The following is a 21,431-nucleotide window of genomic DNA, read 5'->3' as shown; positions in this document are numbered from 1 at the left end:
AGCAGCTGTCAATAAATATTGGTTGATTGAATGAAAAAGAGCACATTTTGTTGGAAGTTTTTGAAGGTTTTTAATTTTCCTGTGGCTCCCAACTGCCCAAATGATTAATGGGCAAAACAGATGACTGGTTCAGAAACAGAAATATTATTAATCATCTTGGTGTCTCCATCTCCCCTAGTAAGTCATTGTATTGGCTTTGGTCCCTTAGGAGTTTTATCAGGATGGAAATGGACCTGAGAATGTGGGGATTTATAACCTCTCCAAAGGAGTCAACCGATTCTGCCTGTCCAAGCCCGGTGAGTCTGGGAGGATGGATGTGCGTGCTGGAGCAAGGGAAGGCGCCGAGATGGCTTTAAAGGCATTTTTTCCTATCTTGGATTTGTTTGCATCAAGCAATCAATTTTGGTTGTGTTTATCAGGCACTTGTTTTTCCATCTCTCTCCTTGGGAGGGAGCAGGGCTTTTCCCCAAACACTTAGAGCTGTGGGCATCTCTTGGGTAGCGTTGAGTAGAAACCACTGGGTCCTTCACTTTTAAAAATATGACACCTTTGCCCGGTGACCTGTCCTGAATCATCTGATTAAAATATACATTGGATCATCTCCCATCTTGCTTAAAATTCTGTGATTTCTTTCTCTTAACTTTATTGAGCTACAATTTGCAGACCATAAAATCCACCCATCGAAAACGATGATTTTTAGTATATTTGGCAAGTTGTTTAACCATCATAATCCAGTAAAGAATATTTTTCATCACCCCAGTAACAGCTTTCCTCTGTATTGACAGTTATCTCCATTCCCAGAAGCCACTTATCTGTCGTCTGTCTATGGATTTCCTTCTTTTGGACATTTCATATAAATGAAACCATGTGATATGAGTATTTTTGTCTGGTTCCTTTCACTTACTGTAACGTTTTTGAAGTTCATCCTGGTGGTGGTGGGTATTAGTCGCTTCTGCCTTTTTACTGCCTTGTAGTATTCTCTTCATGATTAAATCATGTTTTGTGTGTCATTCACCAGTTGGTGGATATTTGAATTGTTTCCTGTTCAGGGCTGTTAGGAATAATGTAGCAATGTGCATGTGTGTACAAGTCTTTGTATGGATATCTGTATTCCCTTTTCTTTGGGGAAGGCCTGGGAATGGAATTGCTGGACCATATAGTAAATTGGTGTCCTTTTTTCCTGAAACTGTCAAATCATTTTCCAAAGGAACTGGATATACCATTTGATATTCTCTTGAGCAATGCACAGAATTCCTATTTTTCCGTGTCTTTGCCAACATTTGCTATTGTCTGTCTTCTGGATTACAGGCATTCTGGTTTATATAAAGTCATGTCTCATGATTTTGTTTTGCATTTTCCTGATGAATAATTGTTTATGAATTCTCTTGATTCTTAAAATAGAAAATCTTTAACCTGACCCTGAGCTTCTGTATAATCCAGTCCTGTCTGCCACTCTCTTTGCTTCAGCCACCTGCCCTGTGTTTATTTAGGGTGCCTTTGGCTGCAGGTAACAAAAATCCATACAAAGGGACCATCAAGATGTGGAGTTTAGTGGGCTCAATAACAAAGTCTGGCAGAACGTGGCCACAAGCATGTGAAGGATGGTGTCTTTGTGGTTTTTTTAGCCTTTCCCTTGTATTTTTTACCTTATGTTTGTTTTGGGCCGGAAGAGCAGGAGAGCTCAGGGAAATGTTTCCGTGTCCCCTCCTCCAGGATACTTCCTTAATGACTTACTGGACAACACTGTGTCATGTGGTCACTTCTAGCTGCCAGGGAGGCTGGGACAGTTGGACATATTGCCACCCCAGATAGGGCCTAACCTGGTATCAAGGAAGGAAGGACAGATGGCTGTTGGGGCATGATTAAGTGTTCTCTCTACCCCTTGCACCCTACTCTGCACCCAGCTGTGCTCTCCTGCCCATCACATCCTACTCAAGATGTTGTGTTCACAGGGAGTCTGGCCCTCCAGTGTCATCCCTGTGATGCTCTTGCTCAGTTCTTGGCCTTCACTGAATGCTTGTGGCTATTGACTTCTCTCTCTGTCGACAGTGAGCCCCACGAAGGCAGGGTTCATTTCTGTTTTGTTCCCTACAGTGTACCCCAGTACCTAGCCCAATTCCTGGCATGTAGCAGGGGCTGGTACTCTGTCAGTGTTTGTTCAATGAAAGAACAGACAAAATAAATGGAGAACAGGATCATTTTTTCTCATAGTCACTGTGCTGGCATTTACGTCATATGATGGAAACAGCGGAAGTAGCTTCATGTTTTTTTGGGAAGTCTGGCCAAAAGGTCGGTGATCACTTGGGGGAGCACACTGTTAGACCTCACTCCTCCCTGAAAGTGACGACCACCTAATCTGAGCAGTACCCTCTCTAGGCTCATGGTCTAAAGTGTTTCCTGAAATTTTTTTTCATTTTCTGGGCCTTCTCCTGCCCCTTTTTAGGGATATTTACAGGAAGTCTTTCCTGTGGTTATCTTTTGGGTCTTTGAATCTGTGAAGCAGAAAACTCATGGCCTGTCTTGCTATGAAAATGAGCTTCCTGTTCCTTTTCCTGTGTGTGTCTGTTAGCTAAGTCTGTACAGATCAGAGTCCTGGGAGCTGTCAAGTCCTAGAGAGTGAGACCCTGAGCTTGTGCTTGGGCACTAAATGGAGGGGGTCATGGGTAAGAGGCAGCAGGAAAGAACTCTCTGATTCCCTTGTCGTATCTGCACCCTGTATTGAGTCTCGTGAGAGGCTCTGCCTTTGGATCTCAAAGGTTGGAGCTGCCCTGGGGAGTGGACGCCCTTCTCTGAAAACTGCTTTTGATTTCCTGACTGCAGGTGTGTACAAGGTGACCCCTCGCTCCTGCCACCGGTTTGAGCAAGCCTTCTACACCTATGACACGTAAGCTGGGCACTCCCGGCCCCGTGGGGTTTGTGCCCTTCGAGCAGGGAAGCAAATGTGCAGCTTTCCCCCGCTCATTTTTGAAAACAGGGAAAATGCTTTGTATTTTCCTGCAAGAAGAAAGTTAGGCATTAAAAAGACTTTCTAGATAAGCATTTTAAGACACTAGGGTAAATTACAGAGGAAATAGAAATGAGATTTCTTTCCTAAGAATTCTGTAAACCCAGGATAGAAGGCTGGGTTTTGAAGTAGTTTAAGTATAATCTTGGTTAAATCTTCCAGCTCTCACTAATGGGAATTTTTCAAGCTCAACACTACCATTTTTATATTTTTACAACTGATTGTGGGTTTCACTGGGAATTGGATGTATTTTGGAGTGGAGAATTAGTTTACTCTTTAGAATACTTGTAGTGCAGGTTTCTCCCACTACCCAAAAGCAGAGGATTCTTAGGAAACTGAAATGGCCAGAAGCAAAGCAGCAATTACCTTTCGTTTATATAGGAAAATTGTAAGCTTTCCCAGACCTAAAGATCAACTTGCCAGATCAAACCAAATAACATAAAACCTAAATCAGCACTAACAGAGAGTAAAAACAGGAATGTTGTGATAAGCACATAGCCTGCATCAAGGAGTTTCTAGGGAGGGAGTTGGGGCAGGGAGGGGTGCCACTGCCTCTCAACAGCTCCTGTAAAACCAGCCAAAGCTAAATGTGCTCTTTTTGCTTTTCATTGTAAGAGTAAAATTCCCTTTGAATTTCTTCTGGTTCATGAAAACAGGGACTACTGTAGGTGTTTCATCAAAGCAAAGTGGCCTAATTCAAACTTTCAAAAAGCAGGGCCTGCCTGTACTTCAAGAGTTACTTCCTCCCAGACATAGAGCAATTTCATGTAGTATGTTTGCGGGTCGGGAAGGATGTACACAGGGTGTTGTTTCTGATCCTTGAGAACGACTAATACTGCTAGCGTCTCCTTTCCGCTTCCTTGATTTATAGGTCTTCACCCAGTATCTTGACGTTGACAGCCATCCGCCACCATGTCCTTGGAACTATCACCACTGACAAAATGATGGATGTCACTGTGACTGTCAAGTAAGACAAGCTTCCGGATTGGGCTGGGGGCCTTCTCTAATAGACTCCCTGAAAATTATTTTTGATTTCTTATCTCTATGTGTATATACAATGGTCTCCCTCTCATATACTTGTGTGACATCGCCATAAATTCATGACAGCTTGGTCCTTTCCTTTCATGAGTCAGGAACTAACTGCAGATGAGGAAGAGCCTCTGACAGCCAGACTCAGTGCTCAATTTCTGTCGGAACTCTTCACACTTCCTGACTTGGCTAAGGGAGAAAAAAAAAAAAAATGTCTGCTTTGTTCATTGTATTTCAAGTGTTTTAGCAAATTCAAAAAAATTGCCTATTTTTCTTGAGACCTTTTTTCGAAGCCTTGGAAATAGAGATGGCTCCCGATATAAGAAGGGTCATGAGAGAGAAAGTATATGAGAAGCCGTCCCTCACTGGGGGTCATGTTCATGTGAATATTGCCTCAGAAAGAAATTTTTGCAGAGCGGTGAGGTGCATCTGACATCCTAATTTTCTTGAGAAATGAGAGTTTTAACACTATGACCGTCTTTGTGAAATAGAATGGGTAGTCTGGCTGGCTTTCTCCCGCCTTACCTCAGTTAGGTTGTCTTTCTAGTTGTGTCTTTCTCTCTGTCCCCACCTTTCATTCACCCTCCATCCAGAAAAATAGTGTCTGAGAACCTTCTGTGTCTAAGTGCTAAGCGTAGCCCCAGCCTTGCCCCCGAGGAACTGAGAGCCTCACGGGCAGGTGCACACAGAACTGTAAACTTAAGGCCTGATCAGTGCTTTGAATCTGAGCCCGTGGGGGTGGGGCCACGTATGCGAGGTGGCCTGTTAAGGGGCTTCCCCTTGTCCCACCATTGCCATATTTTAGGTAGAGGAATGACTTTTTTTATTCAAAGGGTCCCCCTGGCTGCCAAATGGAGAAACAGAAGAGGCCTCAGAGAGGAAGTCAATTGAGGCAAGAGTCCAGTGAGAGACGGTGGGGGCTGCGGTGTGATGGCAGAGCCGAGGAGAGGAGAGTGGAGGGCGGGTTGAGATGTGGAGGAGACAGAGCTGACAGGTTTCTAGGAAGGGTTGGGTGCCGGGTGCTGAGTGCATTGGCTTTTACTGTTTGCCTGTTTGGAACGTATGAATTACTGGGATGACGAGGAATCATGTTATTAACAGCAGTGGTTCTGTCTTGCCTGTTTTCAGTGTTTATTCTGTTCATTTGTGTATGCTCGGAAGGGTTTGGATGAAATGCATTTTCTAGCTGGACATAGCTGCCTGGATGCCTAATGGGATCGAGTCCTTTCCAGACCCAAAACCTGACACCTGCTTCCCACCCCCCAAAAACCTACTCTGGGGCCCTCCCTGGGTGCGGGCTCTCTGGAAGCAGAATGGCAGTGCTGTCTTTCTAATTGTTCCTCGAAGCTTTTTCTTGCATCCCACACCCAGCTAATTCATCAATAAATACTTGGTCTTCTAAGTAAAATATATCCATCCTCTGGTGCCTCCTGACACCTCACCTCCGTACGTGGGCCCAGCCCACATGCTCTCTTGCCTGGGTCATTGCTCTAGCTTCCCATCTGACCTCCCTGTTTTGGCCTTTGCCTTGTGATTGTATTCTCCATGCAGAGTCCAGAGTGGTCCTCTAAAGTAGAGAGAATATCATTCCTCCTCAGGGTGAATCCACTGTTGGTGGAGCCCCCGTCTGACCGCTGGAGTCCCTCTCATTGTCCTGCCCGGGCCTCTCTGCCCAGGCTGCATTGGTTTCCTTGATGTCTGTTGAGCATGCTGGGGAGCTCCTCTTCAAGGCTCCAAGGTCTTCACCTTTATGTCCCCTTGCCTGAGACACTTGTTACCTGGGTTGCCCCACAGCTCACTCTCCCCCTTCCTCAGGTTCCTTTACTACCTTACCAGAAAGGCCTTGGCCGTGCAGGCTTCCGTCATTCCACGCTGCTGTGCTTTGCTGCATCATGCTTGTCATCTCACCTCATTTTTCTTTTCATCGTCTCTTCATACTGGAATGTGGATCCCGCAGGGCTAGGCCATGGTCTGTCCTGTTACGGGTGTGTCCCCCATGCCTGTGATCTAGCAGAGCATGTTCCCGGGAAAGGCTGAGTGAAAGCAGGAGGTGGCGGCCTGGAGAGACCTCCATGTCTACGAGAAATCTAATAAGTTTCCAAATCACCAGCAAGGCAGTGGGATTCCATCCCAGGCCAGAGCCAGCAGACTCTGCTACCCTCACAAAGGAGTTCCCTTTTTACTTTTGAAAAGCTATTATTTTATTCACACCGTGAGCAGACTGTGCCATTGGTGGCTTGTGTCGCATCACCATGTCAGATTCCGCGGGTGACAGGGATAGATGACCATGCCCTCTGCTGCCACTTCCTCTCCCCAGGTCTTCCATCGACAGTGAGCCTGCCTTGGTCCTAGGCCCTCTGAAGTCTGTGCAGGAGCTGCGGAGGGAGCAACAGCTTGCTGAGATCGAGAGCCGCAGGCAGGAGAGGGAGAAGAACGGCAAAGAAGAGGGTGGAGATGGAGGGACCAAGCCCCCCGTGCAGGAGATGGTGGACGAGCTGCAAGGCCCCTTCTCCTATGACTTCTCCTACTGGGCCCGGTATGCTTGTGGGCTTTTCTCTGCAGTCCCCTCTGTTCTGACTTCCCCCCTAATGAAGGATCAGAACCAGCCTAACTGCAATGTTTTATTTTAGGTCTGGAGAGAAAATCACTGTGACCCCCTCGTCTAAAGAGCTGCTCTTCTACCCCCCTTCCATGGAGGCCACCGTCAGCGGAGGTAAACCCAGCTCGGTTGAGCTGGAGTCATGTTTGGGCAGCTGTTCCTATACCTGCGTTTAAGAATTCCTCAGTTGCTGGAGGGACACCGTCTCTGTTAGCCCCCACCCTGCATGTTGCTGTTACTCTTGATGCGTGAATGTGTGAGTGAGTGAGAGGGAGGGCTAAGTCAACACATGTTACTCGCACTGTAACTTGGGCTGTCTTTTTGGAAAAGGACTTCACTTTCCTTGATAGTTATAAGTTGACACCAGAAGGTAGGTGAAAAGCACAATCACTGACTGGTGAGCCGTCGTTGTCCTCGGTCTGATCTGTTCATGTTGTATTTTGGGGAGGGCTGAGGGGGAGACCTCTTTGGGATGGGTATTAGCAGCGATTGCTAGTGGGACATTTGCCTTTTGCTATTGATCAGTTTTTCTAGCCATGTGGATTCCTTGAATCCTGGGCATTGAAGTGCTTTGTGTTTGAATGGGGAATGTGTGGAGGAGCCTGGTTTGCAGCAGCAGCCAGTTTGGGGTTTCCCACGTGGGGTGCTCTGGGGTTCAGTAGCATAGACCCTCACTTGCTATAAGCACATATCCACATCTGTGGTCCTTTCAGAACGGAGGGAGCGGAGTAGTGGAACCTGTCTTTGTCGGGTTTACCTGCAGGGCACCTGAGTCCAGCCTTTTGGGGCTGCAGAGAGGCTTGCGCCCCTCCAGACATCGCACCGTCTGGCACATCAGCCTCATGTGGAGCTAGCTTCACGTTCTCAGTCTTAGCCCCGTCTCTAATGGGGAGGCCCACCCCGGAGATCCCTCTCCTCTGCAGCTAACTCCTGTCCCCTTCTTTCTTTTTTAGAAAGCTGCCCAGGAAAACTGATTGAGATCCATGGGAAAGCAGGCCTATTTCTAGAAGGCCAGATCCATCCAGAGTTGGAAGGAGTCGAGATTGTCATCAGTGAAAAGGGGGCGAGTTCTCCCCTGATCACAGTCTTTACTGATGATAAAGGTGCCTATAGGTAAGCCCTTGCTGAGGAGACATTGGTTTGGAGCCAGTTGGGGAGCCCACATCTGTGTGTTGATGCCTCCTCCAGGATGGAAGCGAAGCCGTCTATAGTGTGTTGCCTTTTTCTTCTCAGTGTGGGCCCACTGCACAGTGACCTGGAATACACCGTGTCCTCCCAGAAGGAGGGTTACGTCCTGACTGCCCTGGAAGGCACCATAGGAGACTTTAAGGCTTATGCCCTGGCTGGTGTAAGCTTTGAGGTAACACTGCATGTTTATATAAAGCAAAATCACTGAGTTTTACCTGGCACGCAATAATCTGCCCATAACGTGTAAGTTCTGATGGTCTCACATGAACACACCCATGAAGATGCTACCACAAACACAATAGTGAGCAGGTGTGTCCCCCCAAAGTGTTCTCGTACCTCTTAGTGTCCAGCCCCTCCTACCCTCCCTGCCTGTCTGACTCGCTTTCTGTCACTGTAGATGAAGTTGCATTTTCTAGAATTTCATATGCAAATGGAACTATACAGGAGATACTCTTTTTTGTCTGGTTCTTCTGCCAGCAAAATTGGGAGGCTTTTGACTTCTGCTTGTTTATGTACCTTTTGGGGAGTGCTTTAAGCTTCATCCTGACTCTGTTTTGTATCGAAAAACATGGACTGTTCCTACGGAGGGGTTAGATGTCTTCCTCAGTCCTTCTTGGGAAGGAGCACACTGTGTAATGGGGCGTCTTGAGTATGAATATTCTCAACACAGAAACCTAAACAACGTAGCAGATGACAGCATATAAAAATTTAAAGCTGTATTGTGCAGAATACATTTTTAAGTCAAATGAAAAGATGTTTGAACTGGGAAGAGAGATATTAATGCCGTAAACAGTATCCCCAGAGCACAGGGAACTCCTAAACTCTGTAAGGAAAAGACAATCTAATAGAGAAAACATGAACACGGCTACAAAAGGGTGTCTGCAGAGGTAACGTGAGTGACTAATGAATAGAGCGCTCTGCTGCGGTCATGACCGAGTTGATGCAAAGGAAGTTACCCTCAAAACACTGGTTTTGGGTTAGATTTGCGATAGTTAAGGCGACGGCCAATTTTTTTAAAGAAATAAATACTTGTATATATTTATTTATTTATTTATTATTTTTTGATATTTTATATAATTCTTACATCATTTTTCATTTTTGCACAATGTATGCATTTTCATTTTGGTTATATTCCCCATACAATTGCACCCCCCCTTTTTTTTAGGATTTATTTATTTATGCATACAAGAACTGGGGTACAGCCCAGAGGTGCGGGGGGTGAGAGGATTCACCAGAGACAGAGTGGGGAGCAGAACGGGCAGACTGAATGAAATACACTGCTGAGGGGAGCAGTGGGCGAGACAGGAGAGGTCTGCTGCGCCATGTGGGTTGCTCCCTGCTTGGCTGGGATCAAACTTGTGCTGCAGAGGCTGCGGATTGCTTCATAGTGCGATGTCTAACCCCTTGCGCCACCAAGGAGGCCCAACATCCCCCCATCCTTCCTCTTCCCCACCCCTGCCTTAGTGTGTCTCTAGTTTATAGTTGCTTGTTGATTTTGATTTTTACTTTGTATTAATTAGTCTTTTTCCTGGTCCCTTATTTAGGTTTTTCTAAATTGATAATGGCCATTTTTGGGAGCGTGTGTATTTTCCCATGCGTGGATCATTGATGGAACTGTAAATGGTTTTAGCTACTTTAGAGTACAATTCGGTGGTGTCTTTCTGAATTTAAAGTGCCCATAGCCAGTAGTTGTCCTCCTAGGGTTTGACTCTCCAGGAAAGGAGAAAAATATAAGTACACAAAGATAGACATGTCCAGGGACATTTAGATCGTCCTTTTCCATCACAAAAGGAGGCGGCCGGCGCCCCACCAGCTTCCTGACCCTGACTTTACAGTGACGTGCAGCTTTTAGAAACCCACGAGGCAGGTCTGAGTTGACTGATCAAAAAGGAAAGCCGTGAGTGGCGGTGGAGGGAGAAAGTCGGGTACAGAGCCGCCCGTGTCGCCTGCCATTCTTTTTCACCTCCACCTCCACCTCCCTGCTGCCCACCCGCCTGTCATCAAGCCTAGTGCTGCAAGGCTGCACCCCAAACTGTTAACATTAGTTACCTCTGGGGACAGAGAGGGAGATTTCTGTCCCCCAGTATAAGAATAAAAGCTCATGGGTTTACCTCCTGACTTGTGAGGTGGGGTCTGCATGGTTAGTATGTTACCTTTCTCACCCCCAGATAAAAGCTGAAGATGACCAGCCCCTCCCTGGGGTCCTCTTGTCCCTCAGTGGTGGTGTGTTTCGTTCCAACCTCCTGACCCAGGACAATGGCATTCTGACGTTCTCAAACCTGGTAAGGTGTCCGTTCACTCACTGCCTGCTTGCCTCTCCCAAGAGAGCAGGGACACGGCGTGCGGGACTTACGTGACACTTGGCAATGCAAGAAGAGAATGCTAGCATGGAGTGTTTTTACGTTTCTTCGGGGACCAAATCTAATTAGAGGATCACTCTTACCAGAACTCGGTGCTGCTGATTCATGTCCCCTTCCGCACACTCCCATTTTCTGGCCACCTGCTTGTCACTAAGGCAGTGTAATGAATTACCATGGCTGCCATGGCTCCTGCCTCCGGTGTCCCTGTGCTCACCACAGGATCAGGTTGCTTGTGATGCCGAGTCTGGAGAGTGGTCAGCTGCTGCACCTGGTGGGAGGAGAGTGCTGAGTCTCATTCCAGGTGTTAGTCTGAGGCCCCGACTGGTGGGCACTCCAGAAGTGCAACCCAGTAGCCCCCTGGTTAATCCTGGGAATAAAGGGACCTTTTCAGGGGTGTCGCCTGCAGCAGGGAAGTGTGCCTGTCAGAGCCCACGTGGTGCAGTGACTGGCACCCAGGTTCAGACCTGCCCTCTGCTGTTTACTTGTGTCATTGACCTTGCCGAGCCTCAGTTTCTTCATTTATAAAATTCAAATATGAGTTTTGCCTCCCCGTTGCGGAAAGCCCATGATAGTAACAGCTGCCTTTTGGAGCTGGAATTGCTGTCCTCCGCTCTGTTTGTGGTAGAGTAGGGTGACTCTTCCGTCTGTCCAGGAACCCTGGAGCTCATGGCATCGTTCTGACTTTAGCTGCCCCCTTTTTGAGTTCCACCTGCACGTGGCAGGGAAGGCTTAGTCTGTGTTCGGCTGTCTCTTGGCAGAGCCCTGGACAGTATTACTTCAAGCCCATGATGAAGGAATTCCGCTTTGAGCCGTCCTCCCAAATGATCGAGGTACAGGAGGGCCAGAACCTGAAGATCACCATCACCGGCTACCGGACGGCGTACAGGTGAACAGCCCTGATGCTCCCCTCTCCACAGGCCTGGGCCCTGGGGTGCCTCGCCTGCTTCTGGTTCTAGAAACTTACCCCAACCTTCAAGTCGGGAGAAAGGAACTAAGATACCAGGTCCAAAGAGTTTTCACTGCTGCCCTTTTTGTCTCCTCAGACTGGTGATTCAGTCACAAGTGTCCTATTTTGAAATTGGTCTGAGAGAGCCTACTACTTAGTTGCTTAATTTTTTTTAAATTTTTATTTATTTATTTTTAAGATTTGTTTTTATTTATTTATGTAAGCACTGGGTACAGTCAGAAGCGCGGGAGGGCGAGAGAATTCACCAGAGCGGGGAGCAGAGCAGGCAGAAGGACCGAAGTACACTGCTGAGGGGAGCAGCGGGCGGCAGGAGAGGTCTGCGCGCCATGTGGGACCCTCCTCCGGTGGCCAGGGAGCGGCCAGGGAGCAACCGGGGATCGAACCGGCGCTGTAGAGGCTGCGGGCAGCTTCGCAACCCAGCACTCAACCGCTGCACCACCGGGGAGGCCCAATTTTTTTTTTGAAAGAGTTTAAAACTTGAATTAAATTTCTAAAAAAAGGAAATGCATTCACTAGAGTAAAACTTCAAAATGTTGAAGAATGTGGAGTGTGGAATTTCTCCAATATCCTTATCTCCCAACCAACCAGGTTGTCAGTGTTCCTGAACACTCCCAGAGGTGATTCATGTAAATACTAGTATACACAGGCCCTCCCCCTCCATGGCTGTATGTGTATGTGTATCCATAATGTGCTTACACATCAGCCCATGTATATAGATAGAGACACAGAAGTACTTGAGATGAAGATTCAGTCAGGAGTGGGTTCAGCATGATGGGCCATTTCCAGCCAAATATGTGCGATGAAAGAGGAAGTGATTTTTTTTTCCTTTTATTGAATGCTTCATTATTTAAAATAAAGCCTAACAAAATTTTTTTTAATGAGGTAAAGTCAAGCTTAGCCTTTTTAAAATACAGTTTTTTTGAGTGTCCCCTAAAATGTAGGAGAAGAGAAATCATGACAGCCACTGGCTGACCCCACCCTCTGGCAGAAGTGGGTTCAGGAGTGGAGGAGCCAGAGCTGAATCTGCAGGGTCACTGGGGCCAATGCCTTTGGAGCCGTCTTGTACCTTGACTGCTGGTAGAGGCAGGACACCTTGCCTGCTGTCTAGCGAGCTTCCGAAAGAATCTCATGTCCTGCTGCCTCTGTCACTCCAGCTGCTATGGCACAGTCTCTTCTTTGAATGGAGAACCGGAGCAGGGTGTGGCTGTGGAAGCCATGGGACAGAACGACTGTAGTATTTATGGAGAAGACACGGTGACGGATGAAGAGGGCAAGTTCAGGTTACGTGGATTGCTGGTGAGACTTTGAACATGTTTTATTAGTGGGTCTTTTCATACTGTGTTCAAGAGTGTCTGAGGGACTCCCAGATTGTTGGGAAGGGACTGAGCAAGAAGGGTAGGGATGGGGGTAACAGGGTTCTGGAAATCTCTCAATCCCTATCTTAGTGACACACCTTGCCTTTATCTAGCTGACATGTTTGATTGGGGTTTTGTGGCAAAATAAAGTTGGATAACCATGGGTTTGGTGCAACTTTTGCCTGGAGTTGATAATTTATGCCTAAGGTCAGGACTCTCAAACCAAATGTCTGTAGAGCCAGAAGACAAGTACAAATGGCTGAAGGAGGCTGGGTGTCACTAGGGAGTGGTGAGGATTGTGGTTTACTGGAATAGGCATAACCCTTGTAAAGGAGCCAGCGGCCCTGCAGCTCAGCTCATTAGAGCCACGTGAGAAGACAGACTCAGGGTCACCAGATCATTAGGATTTTCAGAAGAGTAATAAGGAATTCAGATCCCACATGAATATTGACAGTTAATTAAAAGAAAAAACAAAACCCTACAATCTTTTTGTCCTTTCGGCTGCTAAATTACAACATTTGGTTTAGGGGAGGAAAACAAAACCATCCAACCTCTTTGCCCTTTTGGCTGCTAAATTGCAACGTTTGGTTTAGGATTTATGGTGCATTTTTCTTGAATTTTCATTTGTACATTCATGCTTCATTCATTTGCTCACTTAGCAGTCACTAAATGGGTGCTGGTGAAGTCACCTAGAGTGTGGGTGGCACCCACTGGATGGGGTCACCTCTATCTGGGGTTTGTTCCCAGTCTTTTAAATAGACAAACTACACTTGTAGTTGACCCCAGAGCTAGTTACATGCACGTATCTCAGCAACAGACTAATGCTTGCTCAAATCAAGTGAATGGAGATACCAACCAGTTTGCCAGTTTATTTAGATATACCCTGGGATGACAAGAAAGACTCTGTCCTGTGTCCAGGTACTGGAGGTCACTGGAAGTCAGGTCAGAAGTTTGCTTGGGAGCGTGAAGCATTCATGCCCGAGGAGGATGGATGTGGGGCTTTTTCCTTGCCATGCTGTGGACTGCTATAGGCAGGATCTGATGGTCCTGCAGGTGGGCTGGAGGCACACTGACTGGGTGGGTGCCCTGCACCTTGTTCTGCCCGCCACTCACCCTCTGTGGAAGGTTCTCATCAGATTTATCAAGGCAGTGGTTTGCTTGCCACTTGCCTCCTGAGTTCGCTTGTCCCAACAAGCCTTGCTGCAGTGTTCCCTCTGGCTGTCCCCGTTTTGTGGCGTGGAGACATGTCCCAGGGACCCCAGGAGACTGCTCTTTGCTGGCCTCCAGGCCTGCTTTTCTTCCCTGAGGCAGTGGTTCCAGAGAGAACGGACAGGGCCCAGGGAGAGCTCACAGCTTGTTAGAACCAGGTTCTCTATCTTGCTCATTTATTGCAAGCCCAGCTGTGCAGTCTTGTCCTTTGCTGGCTGCACAGACAGACACCCTCCTGCCCTGCTGTGTCTAGAATCCCGCCTCTGCATTTCCTCGAAGTGTGAGTTCAGGCAAGCTTTTCATCCTTTCTGTCTCGGTTTCATCCTCAACTGTAAAAGGAGGGCTGTGATAACGTCAGCTTCCTTGGCTTGCGTGTTGAAGGAGTTAATACACACAAGGCACAGAGAGGCTCAGGCACACTGACTCAGTGACAGGTGATAGGCAGAAGCAAAACCTTTCCCCAGGTGTTCATCACTGGAACTGGAGCTTAGTCCTCTGCTCCCCCCTCATTGCGAGCCCGCAACCCAGAGGGGCTGGGCGGGACCTGTGCAGGTCCCTCCTCTCCCCCTGGCCTGACTGCTGCCTTCTGGGCACCTCTCCCGAGGTTACCAGTTCCGTATCACCTTCTTGGTTCCCTCCAGTGCCTTGCTGGCCTCGACACATTCATCTAAACTCACCAACTTAATGCTTTTCATGTAATTAAGCTGAACGTAGCTTCCTTCCCCACTGCTATAGATTTCTATTTTACCTGATTCTTGGGACACCCTTCTCTTCCTTGTAGGTGATAATTCATCAGTGCTCTCAGTGTGTTTTAGAGTTGCCCCCTGGTGGCAGCCTGTGCCTTCCACGTGCCGGGCGGGGTTCCAGAGGCATGTCCTTAGCGTCGGCAAGGGGTTTGGATCTGAGTTTGCCAGAGGACAGCAGACTGGAGAGCCCCTGTTGAAGATTTCCTAGGGATTTCCACCCAGTTGGATTCGTTGGTTCTTTGGCCTTTTCTGGGCAGTGTGCTGCATAGGATCTTGGGTGTGAATCACACCACTGGGACTCCTACCCAAGAATACAGGCAAATCCCTGAGATGTCACTGTGAGTGAGGGGTCGGGCCAGTTGGGATGGGAGCAACTGCCCCGGGGCTCCTGCCTGGCCCAGGAACCAGTGGTGGGCAGTGCCCCTCCCCCTGCTGCAGCAGTGCTGTCTCCTTTTCTTCAAAAATAGCTGCTCCCATGCTGCCTCTCTCAGGTGCATGCAGCTATTTTGAAGGAACCCAGTGCTACCGGTCCTGACTGAGCTATAAAGTAAATTAATATGTCTGTTGGTGGTCATAAATGTGATTGTTCTCATTTCTTTTTAATAATAACTTTAGTATCTTTGTAAAGGTGCCGCGTGCTCATTATAAAATAGTTCAAGCAATATATCTAAAAGGAAAAAATTTTGAAAGGGAAAAAACACAACCTGAAGCTACCCCGGCAGTGGCCTTGGTTAATGGAGAGTGAATAACGTGTCCCCCGCTGCTTTGCTCACAGAACTGGGCCTGCGCGTGTGGCCCAGTTTAAAATAAATGATTACAGCTTTGGGTCATTCCCTCTTAGATGCATGTAGTCACCTTTGAACTTGACCCAGTGCTTTAAACACTTGTGGACATCATTCTGGATATCATTTAGACAGATAGAGGGGAGCGGTCTCCAGCAAGGCAAATAGGATTTTATCAGAATAAGCATATGTACTGTGCTTGCAGCTTGGGAATAGGAGACCAACTTCAGTTGCCTGAGTGGGGATTAAAGGGATTGCAGAACTGAGATGAATGTTTCTTCATCTGGGTACATTTTCAAGGCACTGGTAAGAGGGTGCATGGGGCCTGCAGGGGACAGAGTGGTGAGGGCCTGTGGCCAACACAGGCCCAACGGGCTTCATGTGACGAGCTCCTTGCTGGAGAAGTGACCTGTGGGTTTGTTTGCAGCCGGGGTGTGTCTACCACGTTCAGCTCAAGGCGGAAGGCAACGACCACATCGAGCGGGCCCTCCCCCACCACCGGGTGATCACGGTAAGCACAGGATTCTCGACGGGGATGACGTGATTGCGTCCCAGACCAGGCACCCTTCAGTGCTTCCTTTCTGGCTGCCTTTCGTCTGCCGTGGGGGAAACGTGAAATCCTAATTAAGGGTTTCCTTAGAGTAGCATCCTCACAAGTAGCACCTTAGGTGGGGTTTTTAATGAACAGCCAGAGAAGAAACTTGAACTGTTGTTACCCTGCTCCCTCTTTAAGTTCTGACTGTTATCCACATGGGTTAAGGATCTTAAGGCCTAAGTAGCATTTTACACCAGGGGAAGGTCCAAAAGAGATGTGGTCTTCCCTGGGGGTAGGGCCACGCCAGGTTCTTATAGTCACATGACCCTGTTTTCCCTATGGTGGGCAGAGTCTGGTAATACTCGAGATCATGGCTTAGCTGATTGATCCCTAACAAGGCAGCCCTTCAGGTCCCCGGGAGTGGCTGGGAATCATTCGAAGTGAACTATTTCACCGTTTGCTAGATGAGAGGGTGAGGGTGGAGGGACTGGTGCTTGGTGGCTTTGCCAGGTGGCACTAGGCTGGGAGATGATGACGTCTCAGGGAGGAGGGTGGTGGGCCAATGGGAGCCACCCCGATTTTCTTAATGTCTCTGTGGTGGCTGACATTTTATATAGCTGTGAGGGCTGCATCTTACATGGATGCTAAGCCCATCCTGCCATGGACTTAGCCAGTATCGCAGGTAGATGGGGGATGACAGCCGCGCAGGTATGAGCAGGTGATGGGGGGAGGACATGGTCAGGAGGGGCTCGGGGGCCAGCTTCACTGACTATGCCACAAAGAACATGTCTCTCTTTTTTCAAGAGTAGGCGGGAAATCTGTTAGTTTTTTTTTTTTTAATGTACATGAAATTTCTTTTGTAAATGTTGACAAGCAATTAAAACTTAGGAAAAAATGGAACACTTGTCAAACAAAATGTGTCCGTGAGCCAGGTGTGGCCCATCTCCTTCCTGTCGGCTCGTGACCTGGGACTGGACTCCAGTGACAAACTTTGCTCCCTCATTCTCAGAAGTGAGGTTGCTCTGAAATAGCTGCTAGGACGTCAGGCCACCAGGTAGATACTCCCGATCCAGCTCTCTCAGCCCCAGCCTGCCTGTTTCTCTAGGTCGGGAACAACGACATCGATGATGTTAACATCATAGTTTTCCGGCAGATTAATCAGTTTGACTTAAGTGGAAACGTGATCACGTCCTCTGAGTATCTTCCTACATTATGGGTAAGACCAGCTAATTTTTTTAAAAAAATATTTATTTATTTATGCATACAAGAGCTGGGGTATAGGCCAGAGATGTGGGGGGTGAGAGGACTCACCAGAGACAGTGGGGAGCAGAACAGGCAGACTGACTGAAATACACTGCTGAGGGGAGCAGCGGGCGAGAGGAGAGGTCTGCCACGCTATGTGGGTTTCTCTCTGGCTGGCTGGGGATGGAACTCATGCTGCAGAGGCTGTGTATTGCTTCATAGTGTGGTGCCTAACCCCTTGCACCACCAGGAAGGCCCCAAGACCAGCTAACTTTTAAGGTTGCAATGTTTTGTTCTTTTCAGCTTGAGGGGATTAGGGGCAGGCTCCCTGGGCCCATCTGAGCTGCGTTAATGCACAGGACTGAGGTGGACATGCTTGATGTCCTGCCTATGGGGGTTGAGGTTGAGGCTGAGATTAAGAAACTTCCATCCACGTGCATCTGGGAGAATGACTGCTGGTGGCTGGAGAGAAACCAGTTCCAGTTAACTGTGTTGTTAGTATTTATTTTTGGAAACATGGCAGCCAATGCCCCATTAACATGGAAAGACATGGCATGGGAGCTAAGGGTGGACTTGCGGAAAGGGAGAATGCTGGGTGAGACCCTCAGCCATGTGGGTGAGTCCCAAGCTCCCCAGGAATAAATCAGGGTGCTTGGGCTCTCTGAGTCTCCATAGCGATGGTCGTGATGCCTGGCCAGTGGGATTGGTGACCAGTTATATGAAGTTCATGCCTGGCGTATTACAGACGTGTTAGGAGCTATTCTTTTTGATATCATCATTACAGTATTATTATTTTGAACATTAACAGTCAGCAGAGTCTATTTTAAAGGTTTGCATTTCTGTGCTCATCACGTAACTGGTGCCCAAGATGATTGAAGCCATCATGTTTGGCTGTTGGGGGTGGGGTGGTTTCCCTTCCAAATCTCTGTGTTTCCAAAGATTCTTCCCCCTAAGAGATAAGCTATGCCAATGGTGTCTGACATGAAGTGTGTATCAGGTTTCAATTTCAACAAACAGAGCGCCTGCTTTCTTTCTGCTCTCCAGGTGAAGCTGTACAAAAGCGAAAATCTCGACAATCCAATCCAGACCGTTTCTCTGGGCCAGTCTCTCTTCTTCCACTTCCCGCCGCTGCTCAGGGACGGCCAGGTAGCTCCCGCCCTCCGGGCAGCTGTCCTTGTTTAAATGGGCCCAGTGTTTAGTTTAAAGGAAACACAGTTGTGGCTCAGCTAGTTTTTCTCCCTAGATGTCACTCTGCAGCAATGGGTGAGGTTGTGCTCAATCCAAGGAGGTTGGGCTCTGTAGGGACAAGTTTTCTTAATTCCTTGTTTTTCTGTCTACAAATTAATATTCATGGCAGGAGGTTTTGGGTAGGAGACTCATCACTCAGAAGGAGCCAGTGTTAACATGTCAGTCGGCACCCCAGATCTTCCAGGCTGTGTGCGTATGATTCAAACATATATGTACACATGTGTTTATTCACCCTAATAACTCACATCTGGGACTATTTGTTTTATAATCTGTTTTTCAGTGAAGACTCTATCATGAACCATCATAAATCTTTTATGACGTGGTCTTAAAGTGGTGCACAGAGTCCGGTGTATAGGAAATACCATAGTCTGTGTAACCAAGGCCTCCAAGTTGGACGTCACTTACCACTTCCAGGACAGTATTGTCCACCTGGACACTGCTGTAGGCGAAGTGGTGGGAATAAATTTGGCACGAATTTGGTTCTTTCTGGTGGACTTAGCCTGCGGTCACTAGGGTACGCTGTGTGACCTTTCCGCCCCTGGCTGCTTACACCTGCCTCAGGGATGCTCAGCCAGGCTTTTCTCCATGTGCAATGACTATAAAGTAACAAATATTTATGGAATTTGGGGTTCCTCCCCATTTCTCCAGATGCCCTTTGAAGTAGCCACTTCAGGCAGCACAGCTCTATGGAAACAGCTTGGGCTTTGGGGCCAGACTCTACCTGGGAGCAGAGCCTGCGGGGCACCTTGTTAGCCAAGTGACCTGAGCCAGCCACTTAGCTCTGTAGGCCTCACTCTCCTCCTTTGTGAAATGGGACAATAACCCGGCTAGTGGTTGAGACCAGAGCAAACAGGCATTTGCTCAGTGGGGTGAACACGGTTAGGGCTCAGCACACAGGGCTGTGACTGTCATGGGGACCACTCCAGAGATGCAGTGTTCTAGAGCTGGCCAGCTGCAGAGCCACTTGAGTCTTGTCCCTGCAAAGCCAGCTTCATTTGGGGTTGAAGGTGGTCTGTGTGTGATCCTGTCCTCCCTCATCAGAGTTGGCTCGCAGTAACTTTCTGTGCTGCATAAAGTCGCCTTCTCAAAGGACCGTAACTGCCATGGTTGAATATACTCATAAAAGGTGCCACAGACCCTGGGCACCTTGTCAGCAGGCACGCCTCAGCTGTAGGGGACACAGCGCTGTCACTGATGGGCTGGTCTGCTGAGGCCCATTCTGAAGTTAGTGATCTTAACTTGGGTGTGTGAACCTGGGGGTTTCTTGAAAAACCTAAAGTCCTTTACATCATAGCCATGTGTTAACACCTTCATTTTCATTTGCTTTGCCCAAAACTCTATAAAAATTCCTTCTGCACGTGCTCAGAACTACGTTGTGCTCCTGGACTCCACGCTGCCCAGGTCCCAGTACGACTACGTTCTGCCCCAAGTGTCTTTCACGGCTTCAGGCTACCACAAACACATCACCTTGATTTTCAACCCCACGGTAAGAAAGAGGGGCGCTTAAGAGAACTGGTGAGGGTGTGCATAGGGAAGTGTGGGGCTGGGGAGAGCTATTTAAAGGCTCCTGGCCCTGGGCCCTCTTCACATTGTGGATTGCGCATTCTGGGTTCCCCTGGATGCTCTTTGGCTTTTCTAAGCACTGAAGCCTTCATTTCCTGTTGAGGAGGGCGCTAGTAGTGAGGACAGGCAGACTTGTCTAGGGCAAGTGGCTCTGGGTGGCCTTGGGGGAGGCAGGTCCCCATGATGCCATGGAGGGTGAGGTGTGGTCCCTCCAGCAGGAGGCACATGACCTCCCCCCCCCAGCCTGCCTATGCTCTGCAAATGTATCTGCGTACCTTCACTCCTCACTCTGATCGCGTGGGGTTCCCGTGTCTGTGGGTAGCTGACGGGAGGCCGGGGTCGTGTGTCGTGCTGGGTGGAGCTGGCTGAGGAGTGACGGTGTTGCTGGGTTTGCAGAGGAAGCTGCCTGAGCAGGACATCGCACAAGGTTCCTACATCGCTCTGCCCCTGACGCTGCTCGTCCTGCTGGCCGGCTACAACCACGACAAGGTAGGGCCTGCAGAGACCCCACAAGAGGGCGGCCTGAGCTGGGGAGAGTGAGTCCTCACAGCAGCACAGTGACACAATAACCAGAGACGTCAGTGCTAGGGTGGGACCTAGAGACCTTAAGTCCAGTCCCCAGGCTTAAACCTCTGGCCTTGAAACCTCTCCCTGCCCCTAAACCTGGAGTACCAGGCCACATCTATCTCCTCTCCCTCTGGAACAAAGACGGGCCTTTGTGAATTGAGGTGATCCCCTGTGGCAACCCCCCCAGGCAGGAGGTCCCTGAGTGTGTGCAGCTCAATCAGCTGTCAGGCCAAGTGCACCCAGCACCCCCTCATTCTCTCTGTCTCTGCAGCTCATCCCCCTGCTGTTGCAGTTGACAAGTAGACTGCAGGGCGTCCGAGCCCTCGGTCAGGCAACCTCCGACAACAGCGGCCCTGAAGATGCAAAGAGACAAGCCAAGAAACAGAAGACAAGGCGGACGTGAGGAGGTGGAGAGTGCGTTGGGACCTCACGCGGGACAGGCCACGGCCGGGGGCCTCCCGGCCCAGGCATCAGGGCAGCCTTGGACTCACGTTGCGGGTGCTGTCTGCCCACGCGCCTCGGTGGGCGTAGCTGCCTGTGCCCTCCGCCCCGGCCTGGCCCCTAGGTGCAATGCGATGTCGGACCCTCCTGTCACTCTGCTGAGCACAATTTATTTTCTGAGTTGAAGATAATTTATTATTATTTTTGTCAAAGAAGTATTTAAGCTGTGCTGGTGGCCTGAGAATGTAATTCTTAATTTTCAGCATCCATTTGCAAAGAGAATTTGTGAACATGGGTTTTGGTCCCCTAAGGAAGTCCCTGTTGGGTTTACCTTCTCCTTTAAGTTCCCTTTGTACCCAAAATCCCTGTTGGCAATTGCACAACCCATATCTACTACTTGGAGAGAATGTTAGGAAGTAAATGTCAATAAAATTGCCCTTTCATTTGTGTTGTAGCTCATCTCAGATGTGTTTCTTGGATGACATAATGTTGGGCACTGCAGGGGTAGGTAGACCCTGAATGAAGGGCTGGAGCAAGAAGATCCTTAGCAAAGGCAAGAGGAGTCCCAGCAGCTGTCTTTTGGCCTCCGCAGCAGG

The 21,431-nt window shown here is 48.6% G+C and overlaps 1 protein-coding gene across 1 annotated transcript in view; it reads left to right on the top strand.

Annotated features, from left to right (window-relative positions):
* Nucleotides 1–20,797, top strand: part of LOC311181282 (BOS complex subunit NOMO1) — a gene marked incomplete at both ends in the record, with an annotated part of 45,683 nt that extends 24,886 nt beyond the window's left edge. Inside the window, 16 exons of the mRNA XM_084249626.1 lie at nucleotides 209–296; nucleotides 2,821–2,884; nucleotides 3,876–3,971; nucleotides 6,351–6,569; nucleotides 6,664–6,746; nucleotides 7,586–7,745; nucleotides 7,866–7,992; nucleotides 9,989–10,102; nucleotides 10,939–11,066; nucleotides 12,302–12,443; nucleotides 15,667–15,750; nucleotides 16,880–16,990; nucleotides 18,061–18,162; nucleotides 19,631–19,750; nucleotides 20,224–20,316; nucleotides 20,666–20,797. Of these exons, the coding sequence (XP_084105752.1) occupies nucleotides 209–296; nucleotides 2,821–2,884; nucleotides 3,876–3,971; nucleotides 6,351–6,569; nucleotides 6,664–6,746; nucleotides 7,586–7,745; nucleotides 7,866–7,992; nucleotides 9,989–10,102; nucleotides 10,939–11,066; nucleotides 12,302–12,443; nucleotides 15,667–15,750; nucleotides 16,880–16,990; nucleotides 18,061–18,162; nucleotides 19,631–19,750; nucleotides 20,224–20,316; nucleotides 20,666–20,797 (1,863 nt within the window). The remainder of the gene's footprint in view (nucleotides 1–208; nucleotides 297–2,820; nucleotides 2,885–3,875; nucleotides 3,972–6,350; nucleotides 6,570–6,663; nucleotides 6,747–7,585; nucleotides 7,746–7,865; nucleotides 7,993–9,988; nucleotides 10,103–10,938; nucleotides 11,067–12,301; nucleotides 12,444–15,666; nucleotides 15,751–16,879; nucleotides 16,991–18,060; nucleotides 18,163–19,630; nucleotides 19,751–20,223; nucleotides 20,317–20,665) is intronic.
* Nucleotides 20,798–21,431: the final 634 nt, after the last annotated feature.

This window comes from Talpa europaea (assembly GCF_964194135.1).
Source record: "Talpa europaea genome assembly, chromosome: 12".
Classification (NCBI taxonomy): Eukaryota; Metazoa; Chordata; class Mammalia; order Eulipotyphla; family Talpidae; genus Talpa; species Talpa europaea.
Note: the sequence above shows the minus strand (reverse complement) of the source record. Positions and strands in the feature narration are given on the sequence as shown.